The sequence below is a fragment of the Rhinoderma darwinii genome, chromosome 6 (assembly GCF_050947455.1).
Source record: "Rhinoderma darwinii isolate aRhiDar2 chromosome 6, aRhiDar2.hap1, whole genome shotgun sequence".
In the NCBI taxonomy this organism is placed as follows: Eukaryota; Metazoa; Chordata; class Amphibia; order Anura; family Rhinodermatidae; genus Rhinoderma; species Rhinoderma darwinii.
The window spans coordinates 4,341,267-4,368,685 of record NC_134692.1 but is presented as its reverse complement, the minus strand read 5'-3'; the positions used below and the strand labels follow the sequence as shown (position 1 = coordinate 4,368,685).

The 27,419-nt window shown below is 46.3% G+C and overlaps 1 protein-coding gene across 2 annotated transcripts in view; it reads left to right on the top strand.

Annotated features, from left to right (window-relative positions):
- The window catches only part of GLI2 (GLI family zinc finger 2), a 192,321-nt gene extending 167,101 nt beyond the window's left edge, over positions 1–25,220 (top strand). For both annotated transcript variants that reach the window (XM_075829056.1, XM_075829055.1), the window contains exons 7-14: positions 214–421; positions 2,398–2,511; positions 3,787–3,918; positions 5,153–5,302; positions 5,963–6,127; positions 7,466–7,726; positions 20,513–20,843; positions 21,877–25,220. In XM_075829056.1, the coding sequence (XP_075685171.1) occupies positions 214–421; positions 2,398–2,511; positions 3,787–3,918; positions 5,153–5,302; positions 5,963–6,127; positions 7,466–7,726; positions 20,513–20,843; positions 21,877–24,119 (3,604 nt within the window). In that variant the 3' untranslated portion in view covers positions 24,120–25,220. The remainder of the gene's footprint in view (positions 1–213; positions 422–2,397; positions 2,512–3,786; positions 3,919–5,152; positions 5,303–5,962; positions 6,128–7,465; positions 7,727–20,512; positions 20,844–21,876) is intronic.
- Positions 25,221–27,419: the final 2,199 nt, after the last annotated feature.

The following is a 27,419-nucleotide window of genomic DNA, read 5'->3' as shown; positions in this document are numbered from 1 at the left end:
GAAGTGTAGACCCCAAAAAGTGTCGCCTCTACCCATCCCCCCATCAGAACATTTTATATCAAAACCTGAAAATACAGTCAAACTGATTGAGGAATATTCCCTTTTTTGTTGCACTATTTCTAGACGATCCATTATTTACTTTGTTTCCATATGAATCATGTTACAGTGGTCTTTATCTGGTGACAATATGACCAATTCTTCCATCTCTTCCAGCCCGGCCTTCAGTTTCCCGCATCCCATCAACCCATTGGCCTACCAGCATCTTCTGAACCAGCAGCGGAGTCTGAACTCCACATTCGGGCACAGTCCTCTCATCCATCCGTCTCCCACCTTTGCATCACGACCGCAGGGTTGTGTGCCAGCCCCGAGCCCAGCGCCAACCCCGAGCAACAGCAGCAACGCAGCAGTCAACCCCAGCCAGGTGAGAGCCCGTCCCAGCAGTACAAAGACCCCTGTGGAGATCTCATGAGGACCTGATAGATATATATCTGTGTGTGTGTGTGTGTGTGTGTGTGTGTGTGTGTGTGTGTGTGTGTGTGTGTGATCTGACCCAATGAAGAGCAATAAACGCCAGGGTTGAAGCGTGCGCGGGGAGGCGCCTCCGATGTCTCACAATGTCAGTATAACTTGTATTTGAAATAGAAATAAGCTCGTTGCAACTTTGTTTCTCTGCAAAAAAAATTAGCTTCTTTAGCAAAAGATTTATATCATATCAGATGGATGCAAAAGAATTTAAATATCACCCAAAGGGTCAGAGAGTCCATGAGGTGTCCGGGTGAGAAAGGGGGAGGACGAAATGTCGCATCGGCGTAGCAAGACGCCAATCCTCCCTCCTCGTGGAGTCTCCGAAAATAGAACCATAAACTTACTGGAAAGAATCCAATCCGGACACCTCATGGACTCTGACACTTTGGGTAATTATTTAAATTGTTTTGCATTCACCTGATACGATATAAATCTTTTGATAAAGAAGCAAATATTTTTTTGCAGAGAAATAAAGTTGCAACGTGCTGATTTCTATTTCTATACGAGTCGCTGCCAGGTCAGGTGATCAAGCAATTCTGTTCTATGCTGGGACTTCCGGAGGGTCCACACATCGTAGGTCGGGTTTACTTACATGACTCCAAATAGACCAGACGGGTGTCCCATAATGTTGGTCTGATTTCGCCCCTGACATATTTGGTAGGATGAAAACATAAATCTGAATTATAAGAAAATAATCCTCTACTATCTGCATGTAAGGGGTTATACCTGGTTAAGAAAACCCATTGTCATACATCCTATTAGGGAATTGTGAGTTACTAGAGGGGGGTCCTCTGTTCAGGACCCTCATCTCTTGTAGTGGAGAGCGGTTACATAGAGCGTCTCTGGAGGACCCGTCCTGTACTACACAGACAACACACTAATATGAATGGACACTGTGTAATACTTCATTTCACCTGTGGTGGCGCTGCAGGGAAACTAAACGCTTACTGTATTGTTTCTTCACAGATTACAGATGATCGCTGGGCGTCCCAGCAGGGGGACACTTTATGATCAGCTTATTGTTCAGGGATCCTTCTAACAAGTGGGGATTGTGTAAAGCGTAAAACCCCTTTAATCTGTGTATAATGAAAAGTTCTGCAATTTTCTAATATACTTGCTTTTTCATTCCATTTTCAAGATCTCTGCTTACGGTCACTGAATAGGAACATTCTTGTATATATTAAGAGACTATAAAATCATTCTGACCTAGTCCTGCTCACATAGCTGAGGGTTTATTACAATTGTATTCAGTGTACAAAATTCTGTGAGGTAAACAGCCTGGATTCCAGAGAGATTTGTGCTGCTGCTGTATTAAGTTCACATAGGATTGTCTAGATTGGTACATTGTAACAAACCCTCAGCTACGTGAGCAGGACTAGGTCAGGACAGGGTTTTTAGCCACTGGATTCAGACAAGAATGCGTCCACAAACTAAAGGCAATCAGAGAACTTGAATGTAATCCGCTCACTCATGATTGCCTAGACTGGATAAAGTTCTAACAAACTGACAGCAAGCAGAGATCTTGAAAATGATACCAAAAGTCGGTTAGAACATTATAGAACTTTTCATTATACGGTGATTACGTTTTGTTTAGAGAAGACTGGACACCGGCCCTTTAATGGGGTTTGATGATCATTTACGCACTACGGTTATGGTGACAACGATGGTGATCAGATTGTAAAGATTCTTATGTCGATTATATAATGATCGGATCTGGTGGATTTCATCATCCACGACTGTGGAGTGTTTGTAATAAAGTGGAGATTTATATGTGATGGGTCCGTTCTGCGTCCGTTCTTTCGGAGTGTTTCATATTTTCTTGATTTAATTGCTGTAAGTTTCCGTACTGAGCGACATTGTGACTTTACCTAGAACAAGCAGTGCAGCGAGTCGGCGGTGAGCAGCACCGTCAATCAGGTGATCAACAGGCGCAGCAAAGTGAAGATCGAGGAGGAGGCGGCGAGCAGGGACTCCCCCAGCCCTCCGGTAACGTGTTCCCTGTCAAACGCTGATTAATCCCTTTATCACAACTAAATATTGAGTTGTTTATATCTGTCTAACCCCCCCAGGCAACTATACGTGCCCCTCCCCCATATACTGCGTCTACACATCACACAAGCGCGCAAGAAATAACCAACCTCACTAACAATGTAACCAAGGTGTATGTGCCCCCCATATACTGCGTCTATGTAACCAAGGTGTATGTGCCCCCTATATACCTCACTAACAATGTAACCAAGGTGTATGTGCCCCCCATATACTGCGTCTATGTAACCAAGGTGTATGTGCCCCCCATATACCTCACTGTAACAATGTAACCAAGGTGTATGTGCCTCCTATATACCTCACTAACAATGTAACCAAGGTGTATGTGCCCCCCATATACCTCACTGTAACAATGTAACCAAGGTGTATGTGCCCCCCATATACCTCACTGTAACAATGTAACCAAGGTGTATGTGCCCCCCATATACTGCGTCTATGTAACCAAGGTGTATGTGCCCCCCATATACCTCACTGTAACAATGTAACCAAGGTGTATGTGCCCCCCATATACCTCACTGTAACAATGTAACCAAGGTGTATGTGCCTCCTATATACCTCACTAACAATGTAACCAAGGTGTATGTGCCCCCCATATACCTCACTGTAACAATGTAACCAAGGTGTATGTGCCCCCCATATACCTCACTGTAACAATGTAACCAAGGTGTATGTGCCCCCCATATACCTCACTGTAACAATGTAACCAAGGTGTATGTGCCCCCCATATACCTCACTGTAACAATGTAACCAAGGTGTATGTGCCCCCCATATACCTCACTGTAACAATGTAACCAAGGTGTATGTGCCCCCCATATACCTCACTGTAACAATGTAACCAAGGTGTATGTGCCCCCCATATACAATGTCTACACATCACACAAGCGTGCAAGAAATAACAAACCTCACTAACAATGTAACCGAGGTGTATGTGCCCCCCATATACTGCGTCTATGTAACCAAGGTGTATGTGCCCCCCATATACTGCGTCTATGTAACCAAGGTGTATGTGCCCCCCCCCCATATACCTGTATCTGTAACCATGTACTTTAAGAAACACGTTAATCTTGGCACCACAGACACCAGTTACATTTTCCTACAATTATCTGTTTTACTACATTTGCTTAGTTTCCATATCATTTCAGAACTTTCCACCAATCAAAAAAAAGAAAAGACCTCATCTTATCAGGGAGTTAACCCTTTCTTTTCCTCCTGCAGGACCATGTGACTGAGCTGAAGGACGACTTAGACAGAGAGGATTGTAAGCAAGAACCTGAGGTCATCTATGAAACCAACTGCCATTGGGAAAGCTGCACCAAGGAGTTTGACACCCAAGACCAACTGGTTCATGTGAGTCCTCCATGAGATCCGGATTTATTTATATACATGTTATGTGTATCCATCGTCCCTGTCTCCAAATGCAGGAAGATTTTAGAGACAACCGCTGTCAATACTTAACAGGGAGGGTTTTCCAAGAGCTGATTGCATGTATCAACCCATGGAGAAACTTGCTCATTATAGTACAGCGGATCCCAACCCTCAGGAACCTGCTTATTATTATGACACAGCAGACCCCACCCCTGAAGAACATACTCAATATCATTACCACATAGCAGATACCACCCAGGAGGAATATGCTCATTATAGTACAGCGGATCCCAACCCTCAGGACCTGCTTATTATTATCACACAGCAGATCCCACCCCTGAAGAACCGGCTCATTATCATTACCACACAGCAGATACCACCCCTGAGGAATATGCTCATTATAGTACAGCGGATCCCAGCCCTCAGGAACCTGCTTATTATTATTACACAGCAGACCCCACCCCTGAAGAACCTGCTCATTATCATTACCACACAGCAGATACCACCCCTGAGGAATATGCTCATTATAGTACAGCGGATCCCAGCCCTCAGGAACCTGCTTATTGTTAATACACAGCAGCTCTTATCCATGAATAACCTGCTCATTATCACACAGCAGATCCCAACCCTGAAGAACCTGCTCATTATCACATAGCAGATCCCACCCATGAAGAACATGCTCATTATCATTACCACACAGAAGATCCGTTCCTGAGAAACTTGCTAATTACCACACAGCGGATCCTACCCCTGAAGAACCTGCTCATTAACATTACCAAATAGTAGATCCCACCCCCGAGGAATATACTCGTCATAACCCAGAGGATTCCAACCCTCAGGAACCTGCTTATTGTTGTTACACAGCAGATCTTATCCCTGAAGAACTTGCTCATTACCACACAGCAGATTCAACCCCTAAATAACCTGCTCATTATCATAACCACACAGTAGATCCGTTAATGAGAAACTAGCTAATTACCACACTGCAGATCCCACCCCTGAGTATTTACATTGGATAGAAATTGTTGTTGTTGCCCTAAACATTGCTGCAAACAAACAATTGCTCTGAAGGGGCCATACACGAAACGTTTATAGCAATAGACAACTGGTAAAACAATCACTTATGCTGCGCTGAATGAGCAGATTTGTTGTATTATTGTGCACGTGTATAATACCTCATGGCCGCAGCGCGCTTCTAATTGACTTCTCTCTGCAGCACATTAATAATGAGCACATTCACGGTGAGAGGAAGGAGTTTGTGTGTCGCTGGAAGGACTGCACGCGGGAGCAGAAGCCGTTTAAAGCGCAGTACATGCTGGTGGTTCATATGAGGAGACATACAGGAGAAAAGCCTCATAAATGCACGGTAAGCTGCCGCAAAATGCCGATATCAGCAGCTGCGACAATCTGCCCCATAAATAGTAGCTGACACTCTCCCCCAGGGGACGCCACTAACCACTATACTTACTGCACCTCCGAGGAAGTCCTGGGGGGACTCCTCATAAAAGTGCTGCGTTAACGCTCTTATCGGCTTCTTGTAACACAGTAACAATGAAATGTATCACGTGGAGGAAAACCGTGGGGGGAAGTGACGAGAGGCTCCGCGTCTATAGGTCCTAGTTTACTCTATTGGGTCAAATTTAGAGGTTGGAAATTGTTCTGCAGTTCTTTAATGACATCTGGGTGAATTTGACTTGTTCTGTGTCCTCCCGCATTTCCAGGCACTGCACCTCTCCCCTATCTGGCAGGGATCTATTACTGTTCATCCTGAGCCTCCAGGTTAATGAATAGAATGCTAGTACTACAGGAAGGACTGACACACAGGCAACACAATAGGAGAGAGAGAAGCCAGATGAATATCTTTATGACCATGCAGTATTATCTGCCACTCAGGGTCTGTAAAAAGTTGAGTGGTAGGCAGACATTAGTGGTGGTCCCCCAGCACATTAAAAAGTTTCACCCAAGGGGACGACGCAGGGAATGTCCAGGTAACGATTATATGTTTAGCGCCTCTTTGTTTCCACAGTTTGAAGGTTGCTTTAAAGCATATTCCAGGCTGGAAAACCTGAAGACTCACCTGCGGTCTCACACCGGAGAGAAGCCGTATGTGTGCGAGCACGAGGGCTGCAACAAGGCGTTCTCCAACGCGTCCGACCGTGCGAAGCATCAGAATAGGACTCATTCTAACGAGGTGAGACTTCCCGCACTTCACTCATCTATCGGTAAAGCCCATTCTGCTGACGAGGGACTTTCTTCACCTTCCGGCGGCTCAAAGAAAAAAAAAACCTTCTTGTTGTACAATTTATTTTGCAAGAGCGCCAAACCGCACCAGTCCTGCGCCTCCAACTGTTTTTGTGTTTCTTAAAGTGGCTGCAGATGTCGGGCCGGCACATTGATGCCAAATAGGTGTGGACTATAAAACAAGCCCGTTGTGTTAGGGCCGAGCAGAGGAAATGGGAAGCACCTGTTCTGCAGAACTGGAATCTGCTGGGGGTTCTCTTTCTTTTCACCACGTGCGTTGTGCAGACCTCTCTGCTCGCCCCCGGCGCACTCCTATACCCCGCAGTTTTATTGCTTTAGTAGGCACATCCAGCCCCAGTGGGTAATGATGGAAAGCAGAACAGCAGCAGAGTGGTACTCGGTGCAGCGGCAGGGGGGTGGTTGCTGCGTTCAGTCATTTTACTTTGCTAATGCAGCACAGATTGATAGGCTTCAGGTTATACATGTATACAGTCCCGCCGTGTCTGCCGCCACCTATGTGTCATCTACGTGTGGCCGGCACACAACTGTGGTGGAGAGAGCCGCCATTCTAGAGATTGATTCATCGTCACTACGGACGTTACACATTTGACCGCCGTCTGCGTCGTCATCCGGTCTTCTGTAATTCAAGCTTAATCCTTGTATAATGGAAAGTTCTGCAACTTTGTAATAAATTGTGGCGCATATTTATAAAAAATGGCCAATATTAAAGCTCGGCTAAAAACATACATCGCTGCCGTTGCCTTTTACACTGCATTGACGGCACGTTCTATGCCAGGGCTTGTGTGACGCAGAAATGCAACTTCTTATTTTTTCATATTTGAAACTTTTTTGCAATTTTTTTTAAAAAAAAGTTGTATTTCATAGATGTGTTTAAATCCTGGCCAAGCAATAAGCCAATGAAACTGCACTTTACCAAACTGATGTGCATGGCGCACGTGGTTAATAAATGTTGCACATCAGATAAGACACTTGCCCACATTTCCTACGACTGGCGCATCTTAAAGGTGGCGTATTTGCAAAACGTGCCTCTTCATAAATTTGGCAGATTGCGAACAGTCTTAGAGACAGAAAATCAAAACTATGTCTAATATGTCGATTTGCGAAAAAATGTGCGCTATTTTTCGGTTATTCCGTTTAATAACTCCCTAATAAACGCTTCCAGCCCGGTATTCCTAGAGATGTAGGGGAGAATAGATCCGGCTGATACATGAAGGAGTTAACATGGGATTTGCTCAGTAGATTAGAACCCGTTATTTGACTTTTTCAGAAACCATACATCTGCAAAATCCCGGGATGTCCGAAGCGATACACAGACCCCAGCTCTCTCAGGAAGCACGTTAAGACTGTCCACGGTCCTGAGGCGCACGTCACCAAGAAACAGCGTAATGACGTCCGACCCGGGCCCAGGGAAAACGGCGATCACGAAGCCGGTAACAGACTGTCCTCAGAACACGCAGAGTCTAATGGCGGCCCCAGAGGCAGAGAAGACGGCTTCCAGTCCAGGACCATCAAGACCGAGGACAATATGGTGAGTAACCACACGCTGAATGATCCAGCGGTGAAGAGATGGGGGGTGCAGGAGTTGCAGCCGCTCCTGGGCCCCTGTGACTGGGGGCCACATGCGTCCTGTGCGAGGCATGATGACATAGGTGGAATTGCCTGATTTCTCGTAGATATACATTGTGTTTGTTGTGTATGGAGATCCTGTACATTATATGGCGTTACATGATTGTATCGAGCGGTGAGCGACGCCATTGACTGAGGTCTCGCTTCTGCACTAGTACCGGGGAGTCGTAAGCGTCGCCTCCCCGCAGATCTGTAGGATTGGGACTTCCGTGCAGTATAATATTGCGTATTGCTGCGTTTAAACCTGTCGAGCCGGTGATATTGTGTATTTACTAGCAGCGTTTTCAGATGCCGTTAAGTTTAGCGCTTGTAACGGGACTGAGGCCGATACTTTATATCCACATTAACCCAGAGGAAGCGAAAGATGCGGAAAGTTCTAGGAAATAATAAATTCATGTCCGGGAGTAAATCTATATAAGCAGGGGCGGGCTGGCATATTTGTGGCATATAATTCTAGCGGCTCACGTGGCCTCATATCTTCTGCTGGAAGTTTCACTCTTGATCCCGGTGCACAACGTATAACTATCGCAGGACTTGACGTATATTGTATGGCGGAGCTGAAATCATTGGGGGGTTACAATATAGTTAGAGCATGATTCAACCAATCAGATCAGGCAAAGGCCTTCCCATAAACCCGGCCTGACAAATACCTTCCTGCATGTAACTAATGATGTTCCTGTAATATGGATTAACATGACTCTCAGTCTCTTACTAACTACTCCACCTATTCTTTTTATTCTTTTTCTAACACTTTCATAAGGACAGATCTTGTCAAGGTGAGAGACGTCAATGCTGTGACCCCCGACTATAAGTGGGGGTTGGGGGAGTTATAGGAGAATGTACTTTTTTCTGTTTTGGTCTAATCCAATATATAGAGAGAAGTCAATTATTATCTGTCCACGATATTAAAGGGCCGGCGGCGTCTTCTGTAAATGAAGAATAATGTATAATGAAATAGTTTCAATTCCTCACCATTTTCAAGTTCTCTGTTTGCTGTAAGTAAATGGAAACACTTTAGTTAACATTTAGAAGCTGAAAGCCCGTCCTACCCATACAGTTGATGGACTTGTTACAATGTAACAGTGCAGGTAAATGTCCCGGAAGAGAGAAATCTGTGCTGATGCTGCGTTTAACTAACAGAGAATTGGATACACTGATGCATAGTATAATAGTATTATCGTTAGTAAGGCCGAAAAAAGAGATATATGTCCAGCCAGCTCAGCCTATTATTTTAAAAAAATAATCTTCCTGACTCCAAATCTGATACCTTAGAGGGTCCATAGTGTGACTGCTCTTACAGTAGAGGTTCCATAGTGTGACTGCTCTTACAGTAGAGGTTCCATAGTGTGACTGCTCTTACAGTAGAGGTTCCATAGTGTGACTGCTCTTACAGTAGAGGTTCCATAGTGTGACTGCTCTTACAGTAGAGGTTCCATAGTGTGACTGCTCTTACAGTAGAGGCTCCATAGTGTGACTGCTCTTACAGTCAAGGTTCCATAGTGTGACTGATCTTACAGTAGAGGTTCCATAGTGTGACCGCTCTTACAGTAGAGGTTCCATAGTGTGACAGCTCTTACAGTAGAGGTACCATAGTGTGACTGCTCTTACAGTAGAGGTTCCATAGTGTGACTGCTCTTACAGTAGAGGTTCCATAGTGTGACTGCTCTTACAGTAGAGGGTCCATAGTGTGACTGCTCTTACAGTAGAGGTTCCATAGTGTGACAGCTCTTACAGTAGAGGTTCCATAGTGTGACAGCTCTTACAGTCGAGGTTCCATAGTGTGACTGCTCTTACAGTAGAGGTTCCATAGTGTGACAGCTCTTACAGTAGAGGTTCCATAGTGTGACTGCTCTTACAGTAGAGGTTCCATAGTGTGACAGCTCTTACAGTAGAGGTTCCATAGTGTGACAGCTCTTACAGTAGAGGTTCCATAGTGTGACTGCTCTTACAGTAGAGGTTCCATAGTGTGACAGCTCTTACAGTAGAGGTTCCATAGTGTGACTGCTCTTACAGTAGAGGTTCCATAGTGTGACCGATCTTACAGTAGAGGTTCCATAGTGTGACCGCTCTTACAGTAGAGGGTCCATAGTGTGACTGCTCTTACAGTAGAGGTTCCATAGTGTGACAGCTCTTACAGTAGAGGTTCCATAGTGTGACTGCTCTTACAGTAGAGGCTCCATAGTGTGACCGATCTTACAGTAGAGGTTCCATAGTGTGACTGCTCTTACAGTAGAGGCTCCATAGTGTGACCGATCTTACAGTAGAGGTTCCATAGTGTGACAGCTCTTACAGTAGAGGTTCCAGTGTGACTGCTCTTACAGTAGAGGGTCCATAGTGTGACAGCTCTTACAGTAGAGGTTCCATAGTGTGACTGCTCTTACAGTAGAGGGTCCATAGTGTGACTGCTCTTACAGTAGAGGTTCCATAGTGTGACTGTTCTTACAGTAGAGGTTCCATAGTGTGACAGCTCTTACAGTAGAGGTTCCAGTGTGACTGCTCTTACAGTAGAGGCTCCATAGTGTGACCGATCTTACAGTAGAGGTTCCATAGTGTGACAGCTCTTACAGTAGAGGTTCCATAGTGTGACTGCTCTTACAGTAGAGGGTCCATAGTGTGACTGCTCTTACAGTAGAGGTTCCATAGTGTGACTGTTCTTACAGTAGAGGGTCCATAGTGTGACAGCTCTTACAGTAGAGGTTCCATAGTGTGACTGCTCTTACAGTAGAGGCTCCATAGTGTGACCGATCTTACAGTAGAGGTTCCATAGTGTGACTGCTCTTACAGTAGAGGCTCCATAGTGTGACCGATCTTACAGTAGAGGTTCCATAGTGTGACAGCTCTTACAGTAGAGGTTCCATAGTGTGACTGCTCTTACAGTAGAGGTTCCATAGTGTGACTGATCTTACAGTAGAGGTTCCATAGTGTGACAGCTCTTACAGTAGAGGTTCCATAGTGTGACTGCTCTTACAGTAGAGGCTCCATAGTGTGACCGATCTTACAGTAGAGGTTCCATAGTGTGACTGCTCTTACAGTAGAGGCTCCATAGTGTGACCGATCTTACAGTAGAGGTTCCATAGTGTGACAGCTCTTACAGTAGAGGTTCCAGTGTGACTGCTCTTACAGTAGAGGGTCCATAGTGTGACAGCTCTTACAGTAGAGGTTCCATAGTGTGACTGCTCTTACAGTAGAGGGTCCATAGTGTGACTGCTCTTACAGTAGAGGTTCCATAGTGTGACTGTTCTTACAGTAGAGGTTCCATAGTGTGACAGCTCTTACAGTAGAGGTTCCAGTGTGACTGCTCTTACAGTAGAGGCTCCATAGTGTGACCGATCTTACAGTAGAGGTTCCATAGTGTGACAGCTCTTACAGTAGAGGTTCCATAGTGTGACTGCTCTTACAGTAGAGGGTCCATAGTGTGACTGCTCTTACAGTAGAGGTTCCATAGTGTGACTGTTCTTACAGTAGAGGGTCCATAGTGTGACAGCTCTTACAGTAGAGGTTCCATAGTGTGACTGCTCTTACAGTAGAGGCTCCATAGTGTGACCGATCTTACAGTAGAGGTTCCATAGTGTGACTGCTCTTACAGTAGAGGCTCCATAGTGTGACCGATCTTACAGTAGAGGTTCCATAGTGTGACAGCTCTTACAGTAGAGGTTCCATAGTGTGACTGCTCTTACAGTAGAGGGTCCATAGTGTGACAGCTCTTACAGTAGAGGTTCCATAGTGTGACTGCTCTTACAGTAGAGGGTCCATAGTGTGACTGCTCTTACAGTAGAGGTTCCATAGTGTGACTGTTCTTACAGTAGAGGTTCCATAGTGTGACAGCTCTTACAGTAGAGGTTCCATAGTGTGACTGCTCTTACAGTAGAGGCTCCATAGTGTGACCGATCTTACAGTAGAGGTTCCATAGTGTGACCGCTCTTACAGTAGAGGCTCCATAGTGTGACCCATCTTACAGTAGAGGTTCCATAGTGTGACAGCTCTTGCAGTAGAGGTTCCATAGTGTGACTGCTCTTACAGTAGAGGGTCCATAGTGTGACTGCTCTTACAGTAGAGGTTCCATAGTGTGACTGTTCTTACAGTAGAGGTTCCATAGTGTGACAGCTCTTACAGTGAAGGTTCCATAGTGTGACTGTTCTTACAGTAGAGGCTCCATAGTGTGACCGCTCTTACAGTGAAGGTTCCATAGTGTGACTGTTCTTACAGTAGAGGCTCCATAGTGTGACTGCTCTTACAGTAGAGGTTCCATAGTGTGACTGATCTTACAGTAGAGGTTCCATAGTGTGACTGATCTTACAGTAGAGGGTCCATAGTGTGACTGATCTTACAGTAGAGGGTCCATAGTGTGACTGCTCTTACAGTAGAGGTTCCATAGTGTGACTGCTCTTACAGTAGAGGCTCCATAGTGTGACTGCTCTTACAGTAGAGGTTCCATAGTGTGACTGATCTTACAGTAGAGGCTCCATAGTGTGACTGCTCTTACAGTAGAGGTTCCATAGTGTGACCGCTCTTACAGTAGAGGTTCCATAGTGTGACTGCTCTTACAGTAGAGGCTTCATAGTGTGACCGCTCTTACAGTAGAGGGTTCCATAGTGTGACTGCTCTTACAATAGAGGTTCCATAGTGTGACTGCTCTTACAGTAGAGGCTCCATAGTGTGACTGATCTTACAGTAGAGGTTCCATAGTGTGACTGATCTTACAGTAGAGGTTCCATAGTGTGACTGATCTTACAGTAGAGGTTCCATAGTGTGACTGATCTTACAGTAGAGGGTCCATAGTGTGACTGCTCTTACAGTAGAGGCTCCATAGTGTGACTGATCTTACAGTAGAGGTTCCATAGTGTGACTGATCTTACAGTAGAGGTTCCATAGTGTGACTGATCTTACAGTAGAGGTTCCATAGTGTGACTGATCTTACAGTAGAGGTTCCATAGTGTGACTGATCTTACAGTAGAGGGTCCATAGTGTGACTGCTCTTACAGTAGAGGTTCCATAGTGTGACTGCTCTTACAGTAGAGGCTCCATAGTGTGACTGCTCTTACAGTAGAGGTTCAATAGTGTGACTGATCTTACAGTAGAGGCTCCATAGTGTGACTGCTCTTACAGTAGAGGCTCCATAGTGTGACCGCTCTTACAGTAGAGGTTCCATAGTGTGACTGATCTTACAGTAGAGGCTCCATAGTGTGACTGCTCTTACAGTAGAGGTTCCATAGTGTGACTGCTCTTACAGTAGAGGCTTCATAGTGTGACCGCTCTTACAGTAGAGGGTTCCATAGTGTGACTGCTCTTAAAATAGAGGTTCCATAGTGTGACTGCTCTTACAGTAGAGGTTCCATAGTGTGACTGATCTTACAGTAGGTTCCATAGTGTGACTGTTCTTACAGTAGAGGTTCCATAGTGTGACTGCTCTTACAGTAGAGGTTCCATAGTGTGACCGCTCTTACAGTAGAGGTTCCATAGTGTGACTGCTCTTACAGTAGATGTTCCATAGTGTGACTGCTCTTACAGTAGAGGCTCCATAGTGTGACTGCTCTTACAGTAGAGGTTCCATAGTGTGACTGCTCTTACAGTAGAGGGTCCATAGTGTGACTGCTCTTACAGTAGAGGTTCCATAGTGTGACTGTTCTTACAGTAGAGGTTCCATAGTGTGACAGCTCTTACAGTAGAGGTTCCATAGTGTGACTGCTCTTACAGTAGAGGCTCCATAGTGTGACCGATCTTACAGTAGAGGTTCCATAGTGTGACCGCTCTTACAGTAGAGGCTCCATAGTGTGACCGATCTTACAGTAGAGGTTCCATAGTGTGACAGCTCTTGCAGTAGAGGTTCCATAGTGTGACTGCTCTTACAGTAGAGGGTCCATAGTGTGACTGCTCTTACAGTAGAGGTTCCATAGTGTGACTGTTCTTACAGTAGAGGTTCCATAGTGTGACAGCTCTTACAGTGAAGGTTCCATAGTGTGACTGTTCTTACAGTAGAGGCTCCATAGTGTGACCGCTCTTACAGTGAAGGTTCCATAGTGTGACTGTTCTTACAGTAGAGGCTCCATAGTGTGACTGCTCTTACAGTAGAGGTTCCATAGTGTGACTGATCTTACAGTAGAGGGTCCATAGTGTGACTGATCTTACAGTAGAGGGTCCATAGTGTGACTGCTCTTACAGTAGAGGTTCCATAGTGTGACTGCTCTTACAGTAGAGGCTCCATAGTGTGACTGCTCTTACAGTAGAGGTTCCATAGTGTGACTGATCTTACAGTAGAGGCTCCATAGTGTGACTGCTCTTACAGTAGAGGTTCCATAGTGTGACCGCTCTTACAGTAGAGGTTCCATAGTGTGACTGCTCTTACAGTAGAGGCTTCATAGTGTGACCGCTCTTACAGTAGAGGGTTCCATAGTGTGACTGCTCTTACAATAGAGGTTCCATAGTGTGACTGCTCTTACAGTAGAGGCTCCATAGTGTGACTGATCTTACAGTAGAGGTTCCATAGTGTGACTGATCTTACAGTAGAGGTTCCATAGTGTGACTGATCTTACAGTAGAGGTTCCATAGTGTGACTGATCTTACAGTAGAGGGTCCATAGTGTGACTGCTCTTACAGTAGAGGCTCCATAGTGTGACTGATCTTACAGTAGAGGTTCCATAGTGTGACTGATCTTACAGTAGAGGTTCCATAGTGTGACTGATCTTACAGTAGAGGTTCCATAGTGTGACTGATCTTACAGTAGAGGTTCCATAGTGTGACTGATCTTACAGTAGAGGGTCCATAGTGTGACTGCTCTTACAGTAGAGGTTCCATAGTGTGACTGCTCTTACAGTAGAGGCTCCATAGTGTGACTGCTCTTACAGTAGAGGTTCAATAGTGTGACTGATCTTACAGTAGAGGCTCCATAGTGTGACTGCTCTTACAGTAGAGGCTCCATAGTGTGACCGCTCTTACAGTAGAGGTTCCATAGTGTGACTGATCTTACAGTAGAGGCTCCATAGTGTGACTGCTCTTACAGTAGAGGTTCCATAGTGTGACTGCTCTTACAGTAGAGGCTTCATAGTGTGACCGCTCTTACAGTAGAGGGTTCCATAGTGTGACTGCTCTTAAAATAGAGGTTCCATAGTGTGACTGCTCTTACAGTAGAGGTTCCATAGTGTGACTGATCTTACAGTAGGTTCCATAGTGTGACTGTTCTTACAGTAGAGGTTCCATAGTGTGACTGCTCTTACAGTAGAGGTTCCATAGTGTGACCGCTCTTACAGTAGAGGTTCCATAGTGTGACTGCTCTTACAGTAGATGTTCCATAGTGTGACTGCTCTTACAGTAGAGGCTCCATAGTGTGACTGCTCTTACAGTAGAGGTTCCATAGTGTGACTGCTCTTACAGTAGAGGTTCCATAGTGTGACTGCTCTTACAGTAGAGGCTCCATAGTGTGACTGCTCTTACAGTAGAGGCTCCATAGTGTGACTGATCTTACAGTAGAGGTTCCATAGTGTGAATGCTCTTACAGTAGAGGGTCCATAGTGTGAATGCTCTTACAGTAGAGGCTCCATAGTGTGACTGATCTTACAGTAGAGGCTCCATAGTGTGACTGCTCTTACAGTGAAGGTTCCATAGTGTGACTGTTCTTACAGTAGAGGCTCCATAGTGTGACCGCTCTTACAGTGAAGGTTCCATAGTGTGACTGTTCTTACAGTAGAGGCTCCATAGTGTGACTGCTCTTACAGTAGAGGTTCCATAGTGTGACTGATCTTACAGTAGAGGTTCCATAGTGTGACTGATCTTACAGTAGAGGTTCCATAGTGTGACTGATCTTACAGTAGAGGCTCCATAGTGTGACTGCTCTTACAGTAGAGGCTCCATAGTGTGACTGCTCTTACAGTAGAGGTTCCATAGTGTGACTGCTCTTACAGTAGAGGCTCCATAGTGTGACTGCTCTTACAGTAGAGGTTCCATAGTGTGACTGCTCTTACAGTAGAGGTTCCATAGTGTGACTGCTCTTACAGTAGAGGTTCCATAGTGTGACCGCTCTTACAGTAGAGGTTCCATAGTGTGACTGCTCTTACAGTAGAGGCTTCATAGTGTGACCGCTCTTACAGTAGAGGGTTCCATAGTGTTACTGCTCTTACAATAGAGGTTCCATAGTGTGACTGCTCTTACAGTAGATGTTCCATAGTGTGACTGCTCTTACAATAGAGGTTCCATAGTGTGACTGCTCTTACAGTAGAGGCTCCATAGTGTGACTGCTCTTATAGTAGAGGCTCCATAGTGTGACTGCTCTTACAGTAGAGGCTCCATAGTGTGACTGCTCTTACAGTAGAGGTTCCATAGTGTGACTGCTCTTACAGTAGAGGTTCCATAGTGTGACTGCTCTTACAGTAGAGGTTCCATAGTGTGACAGCTCTTACAGTAGAGGTTCCATAGTGTGACAGCTCTTACAGTAGAGGTTCCATAGTGTGACTGCTCTTACAGTAGAGGTTCCATAGTGTGACAGCTCTTACAGTAGAGGTTCCATAGTGTGACTGCTCTTACAGTAGAGGTTCCATAGTGTGACCGATCTTACAGTAGAGGTTCCATAGTGTGACCGCTCTTACAGTAGAGGGTCCATAGTGTGACTGCTCTTACAGTAGAGGTTCCATAGTGTGACAGCTCTTACAGTAGAGGTTCCATAGTGTGACTGCTCTTACAGTAGAGGCTCCATAGTGTGACCGATCTTACAGTAGAGGTTCCATAGTGTGACTGCTCTTACAGTAGAGGCTCCATAGTGTGACCGATCTTACAGTAGAGGTTCCATAGTGTGACAGCTCTTACAGTAGAGGTTCCAGTGTGACTGCTCTTACAGTAGAGGGTCCATAGTGTGACAGCTCTTACAGTAGAGGTTCCATAGTGTGACTGCTCTTACAGTAGAGGGTCCATAGTGTGACTGCTCTTACAGTAGAGGTTCCATAGTGTGACTGTTCTTACAGTAGAGGTTCCATAGTGTGACAGCTCTTACAGTAGAGGTTCCAGTGTGACTGCTCTTACAGTAGAGGCTCCATAGTGTGACCGATCTTACAGTAGAGGTTCCATAGTGTGACAGCTCTTACAGTAGAGGTTCCATAGTGTGACTGCTCTTACAGTAGAGGGTCCATAGTGTGACTGCTCTTACAGTAGAGGTTCCATAGTGTGACTGTTCTTACAGTAGAGGGTCCATAGTGTGACAGCTCTTACAGTAGAGGTTCCATAGTGTGACTGCTCTTACAGTAGAGGCTCCATAGTGTGACCGATCTTACAGTAGAGGTTCCATAGTGTGACTGCTCTTACAGTAGAGGCTCCATAGTGTGACCGATCTTACAGTAGAGGTTCCATAGTGTGACAGCTCTTACAGTAGAGGTTCCATAGTGTGACTGCTCTTACAGTAGAGGGTCCATAGTGTGACAGCTCTTACAGTAGAGGTTCCATAGTGTGACTGCTCTTACAGTAGAGGGTCCATAGTGTGACTGCTCTTACAGTAGAGGTTCCATAGTGTGACTGTTCTTACAGTAGAGGTTCCATAGTGTGACAGCTCTTACAGTAGAGGTTCCATAGTGTGACTGCTCTTACAGTAGAGGCTCCATAGTGTGACCGATCTTACAGTAGAGGTTCCATAGTGTGACCGCTCTTACAGTAGAGGCTCCATAGTGTGACCGATCTTACAGTAGAGGTTCCATAGTGTGACAGCTCTTGCAGTAGAGGTTCCATAGTGTGACTGCTCTTACAGTAGAGGCTCCATAGTGTGACTGCTCTTACAGTAGAGGTTCCATAGTGTGACTGCTCTTACAGTAGAGGCTCCATAGTGTGACTGATCTTACAGTAGAGGTTCCATAGTGTGAATGCTCTTACAGTAGAGGGTCCATAGTGTGAATGCTCTTACAGTAGAGGCTCCATAGTGTGACTGATCTTACAGTAGAGGCTCCATAGTGTGACCGCTCTTACAGTGAAGGTTCCATAGTGTGACTGTTCTTACAGTAGAGGTTCCATAGTGTGACCGCTCTTACAGTAGAGGTTCCATAGTGTGACTGATCTTACAGTAGAGGCTCCATAGTGTGACTGCTCTTACAGTGAAGGTTCCATAGTGTGACTGTTCTTACAGTAGAGGCTCCATAGTGTGACCGCTCTTACAGTGAAGGTTCCATAGTGTGACTGTTCTTACAGTAGAGGCTCCATAGTGTGACTGCTCTTACAGTAGAGGTTCCATAGTGTGACTGATCTTACAGTAGAGGTTCCATAGTGTGACTGATCTTACAGTAGAGGTTCAATAGTGTGACTGATCTTACAGTAGAGGCTCCATAGTGTGACTGCTCTTACAGTAGAGGCTCCATAGTGTGACTGCTCTTACAGTAGAGGTTCCATAGTGTGACTGCTCTTACAGTAGAGGCTCCATAGTGTGACTGCTCTTACAGTAGAGGTTCCATAGTGTGACTGATCTTACAGTAGAGGCTCCATAGTGTGACTGCTCTTACAGTAGAGGTTCCATAGTGTGACCGCTCTTACAGTAGAGGTTCCATAGTGTGACTGCTCTTACAGTAGAGGCTTCATAGTGTGACCGCTCTTACAGTAGAGGGTTCCATAGTGTTACTGCTCTTACAATAGAGGTTCCATAGTGTGACTGCTCTTACAGTAGATGTTCCATAGTGTGACTGCTCTTACAATAGAGGTTCCATAGTGTGACTGCTCTTACAGTAGAGGCTCCATAGTGTGACTGCTCTTATAGTAGAGGCTCCATAGTGTGACTGCTCTTACAGTAGAGGCTCCATAGTGTGACTGCTCTTACAGTAGAGGTTCCATAGTGTGACTGCTCTTACAGTAGAGGTTCCATAGTGTGACTGCTCTTACAGTAGAGGCTCCATAGTGTGACTGCTCTTACAGTAGAGGCTCCATAGTGTGACTGATCTTACAGTAGAGGTTCCATAGTGTGAATGCTCTTACAGTAGAGGGTCCATAGTGTGAATGCTCTTACAGTAGAGGCTCCATAGTGTGACTGATCTTACAGTAGAGGCTCCATAGTGTGACCGCTCTTACAGTGAAGGTTCCATAGTGTGACTGTTCTTACAGTAGAGGTTCCATAGTGTGACCGCTCTTACAGTAGAGGTTCCATAGTGTGACTTCTCTTACAGTAGAGGTTCCATAGTGTGACTGCTCTTACAGTAGAGGCTCCATAGTGTGACCGCTCTTACAGTGAAGGTTCCATAGTGTGACCGCTCTTACAGTAGAGGCTCCATAGTGTGACTGCTCTTACAGTAGAGGTTCCATAGTGTGACTGCTCTTACAGTGAAGGCTCCATAGTGTGACTGCTCTTACAGTAGAGGCTCCATAGTGTGACTGCTCTTACAGTAGAGGCTCCATAGTGTGACTGCTCTTACAGTAGAGGTTCCATAGTGTGACTGCTCTTACAGTAGAGGCTCCATAGTGTGACTGCTCTTACAGTAGAGGCTCCATAGTGTGACTGATCTTACGGTAGAGGCTCCATAGTGTGACTGCTCTTACAGTAGAGGTTCCATAGTGTGACTGATCTTACAGTAGAGGTTCCATAGTGTGACTGCTCTTACAGTGAAGGCTCCATAGTGTGACTGTTCTTACAGTAGAGGTTCCATAGTGTGACTGCTCTTACAGTAGAGGTTCCATAGTGTGACCGCTCTTACAGTAGAGGCTCCATAGTGTGACTGTTCTTACAGTAGAGGTTCCATAGTGTGACTGCTCTTACAGTAGAGGTTCCATAGTGTGACTGATCTTACAGTAGAGGTTCCATAGTGTGACTGCTCTTACAGTAGAGGTTCCATAGTGTGACTGCTCTTACAGTAGAGGCTCCATAGTGTAATTGCTCTTACAGTGAAGGTTCCATAGTGTCACTCCTTTTACAGTAGAGAATCCTCTTCTATGTTGTAGATTCCTTCTTTCCTCTAGATGCAGTGGTCGCCCCCTTGTTATAGTTTCAGTCCTGGGTATTAATAGATGATGAGATGTCACTGTGCCGACCTGTGATATATTTATACATAGTTATTAGGTCGCCCCTCAGCCTTCTTTTTTCTAAACTAAATAACCCGAATTTTGATAATCTTTCTGGGTACTGTAGTCCACACAATTCATTTATTACTTTGGTTGCCCTTCCCTGCCCCCGCTCCTGCCCCTGTATTACATTCTCTTACACCGGCGCTCAGTACTGTACACAATATTCCATATGTCATCTTATTATAGATTTATAAAGTGGTAGAACCATGTTCTCGTCATGTACATCTATGCCCCTTTTTGATGCACCCAATGATCTTATTTGCCTTAGCAGCAGCTGCCTGATAAAGTCAATTACATTGTGACAAATTCCCAGCTGTGTGGGGAGGCATAGATCAGCTTGGGTATTTCCAGCTTCTAAATGGCAATAAATCTTTCAAGATCTCTGCTTGCTGTCAGCGAATGAAAGTGAGGAATTGAAAAACAACGTATATTAGAATGTTGTAGAACGACGACCCCATTGACCTTCAGAGTATTAGATTTATAAGAAAAGAAAGTAGAAAAGATGCATTTGAGCATGTGCAGTGTGAGAGTGATCGTGCATGCAACCCCCATCATCCACTGACCACCTGTATGACCTTCTAGGCAGGATACGTTTCTTAGCAGACTCCTCTCCTCCTGCACTTTACACCTGAATGTCTTCTCCAATAACGTGCTGACCCCATCATGTTCTCTCTCTCAGATACAGCCCAGCCCTGGTGGCCACTCATCATGTAGCAGTGAACCATCTCCACTTGGCAACGCCAACAACACTGACAGCGGAGTAGAGTTTCATGGTGAGGGAGGCCTGGGGGACATCTTTGGTTTGGAGGACACCGGCCCGGTGGTGGAATCCAGTGTCTCATCTGGTAACGCAATGGTCGGCCTGCAGCTCAGGAAACACGGCGGCACGGCGGTGCAGCGACTGGAGCAGCTCAAGAAGGAGAAGCTAAAGACATTGAAGGAATCTTGCTCATTCATGAATCCAGCTCCACTTGCCAGGAACACCAAATTCCCAGCGATCTCTGGAAATGGTAAGTGAATCGGAAGCCCCCACGGATCTCCTGTATCACATGACTTTATTCATTTTCTTCGTCTATTACATAGGACCTTGTGGTATGAAGAATAATAAAAGGGCTGTGCCACCATTAAATATCATTCATTGTACAGATCACAAAAAATGACCAATTTAAAAAATCAATCCAGTGAAGTATTGACATTTACTTACATAGTATGGCACCACCTGGTGTTCAAAGTGAATAGCAATGTGCACATCCGCCTAATGAGCTGAGTGTTAGTGGACACACATGCTCAGTCAGTCACTCTCCCCACTATGCAGATCTCTACATAGTGATCCTCTAGTAACTGCAGAGCAGCCAATGGAAATATCTTCTTTTGCCTGCTTGTCAGGAAAGGAGCAGAATCTCTGCAGCAGCATGCCAGTATAGAGGAATAGTATAGTATAGAGGAAACGCCTACTGCAGGGTAAGTACAAAGGCACTAAATAGTCAGCTGCCTGAGAGGGAAGGAGACGGATTCTGCTCAGAGCCCCTCCCCAGCAGCACAGATTAGCAGCAGCACCAAGGGGGACACAAGAAAGCAGAAAATGATGAAGGGAATTTTTTTTTAATGCTAGAAACACTTCAGAATACTATAAAACAGATATAAACCATGTTTCTGGACGTTTGTTATGACATTGATTATTTGGAAAACCCTTTTGAATTGCGTTAAGCGTCTATGGCGCCTACGAGCTGTTCCCTGCGACCTCGTTACAGGCAGTTTCAGTCACGGTGCGAGCGCTAGCGGAGGCAGATATATTGCAGGCAGCTGGACATTGCAAGTTTCTGTGCTCCTAGTGGGGATCTGCTGACCACGAGGGGACACGGGCCTTGGTAATAAAGCACATTCAGTTCTCAGTCACTTCTGACATGGTTGGACTTCTCCTTTAAATTGTAAGGTATGAGCGACTACTTTCTACGAGACGTGTCCATACTGGGCTGTTGCACCTCAATGAAATTAAGGACAATTATAGGAATATAATACAAGATTTATTTTTCTCTCTTCCAGGCTCTTTACTTGACAATATTGGTGTCCCGGGCAGTGTGAACATAAACCCAAGAATTACAGACTTGTCTTTGAATGATATCACAATGTTGAACCAGCTGAATGACAGACGTGATAGCGCCACAAGTACCATCAGCTCTGCGTACACGAGTCGACGATCTTCAGGGATCTCCCCGTATTTCTCCAGCCGTCGTTCTAGTGAAGCTTCGCAATTTTGTGGAAGACAGAACAACGCCAGCTCCGCTGATTCCTATGACCCCATCTCCACTGATGCATCCCGAAGATCCAGTGATGCCAGCCAACATAATGGATTGCCAACACTTCTGAACCTCACGCCTGCTCAGCAGTACAGATTAAAAGCCAAGTATGCCGCAGCAACGGGCGGCCCGCCGCCCACGCCGCTCCCCAACATGGAGAAAATGAGTTTAAGAAGCAGGATGTCTTTATTGGATGGGTCCAACTATTCCATTCCCGCCTTCAGACATCAGGCAGGTCCAAGACGATGCAGTGAGGTTATGGGTAATGCTCCAGCACCAACGTTTCCACACGAGGTTTCTGGAAACATCACAAGACGCGCTAGTGACCCGGTTAGGACAACAGCAGGACTTGAAGGACAACATCTTCCAAGGTTTCAGCGTTTCCACAGCACGAACAGCATGAACACGTTGTATCCGCCGCAGATCATGGACAAAAGGAATGTAAGCTTCCAGCAGTGCGCTCGGTCAGATGGCAGCCTTCACCGACACATCTACTCTCCACGGCCCCCAAGCATCAGTGAGAACGTCATCTTGGAAGGCATGCCGGCTGATATGGATGTCCCTGGTGGCGATGACGACCTTGTGCTGCCGGACGACGTTGTGCAGTATATTAAGTCTCAAAACGGAGGAGCGGCAGAGCGTAAACCTCCTTCTGACTTCTATAACCAGCCTCCAAATTTCCAAACTAACATGAAGACCTATCAGCTGCCAGCACGGAACCAATGTAGGATTGCTGGTCCTGATACCGCTAGAAATTACCAGTGTACCGGAGACGCTCTAAATTCATCCGACATGCAGAAAAATAACATGCCCGTTCAGTGGAATGAAGTCAGCTCCGGCACGGTAGATATTGCAGTCGAGGGACCAAAACAGCCGTTCACACAAGGGAATTTGGCAGTCGTACAGCAGAAGCAAAACTTTGGCCAATATCAAAACTTCAACCATCAGCCATTCCAGACAAGTCAGAATAATCTGCCTCCAGCTCAGCAAGAGGTGGCACAAAGAAATTGTAGCGTCAATGGGCAGAGATTTAATTACGTTCAGATCAGGCAACAGCAGATGAACCCGTGCCAAAACACCAACTCCGATTTCAACCAGCAGCAGAGCTTTACCCAGTCTCCGCATATGTTAAGAGTTCAGAATGAGGGTCAGTGCCAACTTTCACCCTCTACCAACGTGTTAGAGAGGTCTGGGCATCACATGCACTCTCCTCAGAGTAACACAATCAATACTCGGCATGTGATGATGAATGGCAGTCACCCTACGAACTATTCAAGTAACTTCCGTGCCAATCATGAGAATCTTCAACCACCAAACCTTTATTCCAACCCGAGTAACCAGAACATGTTTAACAGCCAACACAATAATATTGGAGTGTCCGGTCAGGTCATGAATAACGCGTTGATGCAGCCAAGGCCTCCGCCTCACCCCCCCAACAGGCCGCAGAGTCTACATTCAGGGCATCATCCCACTTATATGAGGAGCCCGCACCCAGTCAATGAGCGAAGTCCATGTCAGCAAACAGCAGAGGCCACCCCAAAAAGAACCAGCGAGGAACCGGAGCCGAACTCATGTATGAATGCCAAAGACAATGGTTTGCTGTATTACTCAGGCCAAATACAGATGTTTGAGCAGAACAGTAATTACAATTCTGCACCTGACTGTACAGTGAGGCCGGTGCCCACCATGCCATCTCCAGGAGTCAACCAGGTCACCAGCACCGTGGACTCTCAAGGTTTGGAACATCCTCCCGTGATAGATTTCGATGCTATGATGGATGATGGGGACCATTCCAGTCTCCTGTCAGGGACCATAAGCCCTGGCATTCTTCAGAGCCTCTCCCAAACTTCTTCTCGCCTCACAACTCCTAGGAACTCTTTGACTTTTCCTTCCGTCCCAGCCGGGATAAGCAATATGGCCATAGGTGATATGAGTTCTATGCTCAGCACATTGGCAGAAGAAAATAAATTTCTTAATCTCATGTCGTAACGAGAAGCAAGCACAAGCGATGGAGCCCGTTCATGGTGGGATCTCTAGATCTGTTGGGACTCTACAGGATAGAACGTTTTTATCTAGGACGATCTCCATATTGTGATGACTGAACTGCAGGACTATGACACTTGCAAAGCAGGACGATGGGACCGAGATGGGATTCGTGTTGTAGAACATTGACTCTAAAATGTACAAAATAATATTATTGCAGCAACACATCTCCGGAGGCGTCTTCCAGACGTCCACAATGAGTCCTTATTATGTCTTGTGTTTTTTATTTCTCTTCTAGCATCGCCTTCCACAATGTCCACATCCTTTCCCTCGTCCAAGATAAACTTTTTCTTAAGAGTTTCCCAAGTTTTGGTGCAGAGGGGAACACCAAACCTTCAGCAAGGACTTCTGACCCGCAGACCGCTGCTGTAGGGAGCATTTCCGTGCACAGTCAATGACGGGATACAAGCTGCTTATCAACGCACGGACTTCAGAATATTGTCAAAGCCTCATCAATGTTTACACCGGCGTGTAAATACTTTATGGCCACGTCACCTTTACATGCATGGGAATATTGTGTGTTGTTCATATGTTGTACCAACCATTGCACCGACATTGTGCCACGCAGCCGCTGCGCAGAGATGTGGCCGGTATATAGAACAGTGTTCAACTCATCTGCCGTGAAGACCTCGTACTTGGTGTTATGTCGTCTCCAGGCCTCTCTTCATTGTTCAGTATTTCAGGCAGAGCTGTAAGGATGCGGACACAAGGGTTAATCACGGGAAAGGGAGAAATAAAGCAATAATAGACTATATTACAGTGTAACGAACATAAATGCTCTACACACGGGAGGCGGATGAGCGAGTATAAGAGTTTAGATCCCTGCGCTTCATTACAGGCCAGTCCTCGGGACGTCCTCTATGTGGATAATGTTACTAGTTGTCATTTACATGTTGTGGTGTCGTGTGTTCCTGTCCCTCCATATTAGAATATATAGGATTGTGGGCTCACCACAATGACTGCTCCAACTGTAGGACAATGATTGCCCCCCTGCTCCGTCTGTAGGTACAATGATTGCCCCCCTGCTCCGTCTGTAGGTACAATGATTGCCCCCCTGCTCCATCAGTAGGTACAATGATTGCCCCCTGCTCCATCTGTAGGTACAATGATTGCCCCCCTGCTCCATCAGTAGGTACAATGATTGCCCCCTGCTCCATCTGTAGGTACAATGATTGGCCCCCTGCTCCATCTGTAGGTACAATGATTGCCCCCTGCTCCATCAGTAGGTACAATGATTGCCCCCTGCTCCGTCTGTAGGTACAATGATTGCCCCCTGCTCCGTCTGTAGGTACAATGATTGCCCCCTGCTCCGTCTGTAGGTACAATGATTGCCCCCCTGCTCCATCTGTAGGTACAATGATTGCCCCCTGCTCCATCTGTAGGTACAATGATTTCCCCCCTGCTCCATCTGTAGGTACAATGATTGCCCCCTGCTCCATCTGTAGGTACAATGATTGCCCCCCTGCTCCATCTGTAGGTACAATGATTGCCCCCTGCTCTATCTGTAGGTACAATGATTGCCCCCCTGCTCCATCTGTAGGTACAATGATTGCCCCCCTGCTCCGTCTGTAGGTACGATTGCCCCCTGCTCCGTCTGTAGGTACAATGATTGCCCCCCTGCTCCATCTGTAGGTACAATGATTGCCCCCCTGCTCCGTCTGTAGGTACAATGATTGCCCCCCTGCTCCGTCTGTAGGTACAATGATTGCCCCCCTGCTCCATCTGTAGGTACAATGATTGCCCCCCTGCTCCGTCTGTAGGTACAATGATTGCCCCCCTGCTCCATCTGTAGGTACAATGATTGCCCCCCTGCTCCATCTGTAGGTACAATGATTGCCCCCTGCTCCATCTGTAGGTACAATGATTGCCCCCTGCTCCATCTGTAGGTACAATGATTGCCCCCTGCTCCATCTGTAGGTACAATGATTGCCCCCCTGCTCCATCTGTAGGTACAATGATTGCCCCCCTGCTCCATCTGTAGGTACAATGATTGCCCCCCTGCTCCGTCTGTAGGTACAATGATTGCCCCCTGCTCCATCTGTAGGTACAATGATTGCCCCCTGCTCCATCTGTAGGTACAATGATTGCCCCCCTGCTCCGTCTGTAGGTACAATGATTGCCCCCCTGCTCCGTCTGTAGGTACAATGATTGCCCCCCTGCTCCATCTGTAGGTACAATGATTGGCCCCCTGCTCCGTCTGTAGGTACAATGATTGGCCCCCTGCTCCATCTGTAGGTACAATGATTGCCCCCCTGCTCCGTCTGTATGTACAGTGATTGCCCCCCCCTGCTCCGACTGTAGGTACAATGATTGCCCCCCCCTGCTCCGTCTGTAGGTACAATGACTGCCCCCACTCTGCTCCATCTGTAGGTACAATGATTGCCCCCTGTTCCATCTGTAGGTACAATGATTGCCCCCTGCTCCATCTGTAGGTACAATGATTGCCCCCTGCTCCATCTGTAGGTACAATGATTGCCCCCTGCTCCATCTGTAGGTACAATGATTGCCCCCCTGCTCCATCTGTAGGTACAATGATTGCCCCCTGCTCCATCTGTAGGTACAATGATTGGCCCCCTGCTCCATCTGTAGGTACAATGATTGCCCCCTGCTCCGTCTGTAGGTACAATGATTGCCCCCCTGCTCCATCTGTAGGTACAATGATTGCCCCCCTGCTCCGTCTGTAGGTACAATGATTGCCCCCCTGCTCCGTCTGTAGGTACAATTATTGCCCCCCTGCTCCATCTGTAGGTACAATGATTGCCCCCCTGCTCCGTCTGTAGGTACAATGATTGCCCCCTGCTCCGTCTGTAGGTACAATGATTGCCCCCCCTGCTCCATCTGTAGGTACAATGATTGCCCCCTGCTCCGTCTGTAGGTACAATGATTGCCCCCCTGCTCCATCTGTAGGTACAATGATTGCCCCCTGCTCCATCTGTAGGTACAATGATTGCCCCCTGCTCCGTCTGTAGGTACAATGATTGCCCCCCTGCTCCGTCTGTAGGTACAATGATTGCCCCCCTGCTCCGTCTGTAGGTACAATGATTGCCCCCCTGCTCCGTCTGTAGGTACAATGATTGCCCCCCTGCTCCGTCTGTAGGTACAATGATTGCCCCCTGCTCCATCTGTAGGTACAATGATTGCCCCCTGCTCCATCTGTAGGTACAATGATTGCCCCCTGCTCCATCTGTAGGTACAATGATTGCCCCCTGCTCCATCTGTAGGTACAATGATTGCCCCCCTGCTCCG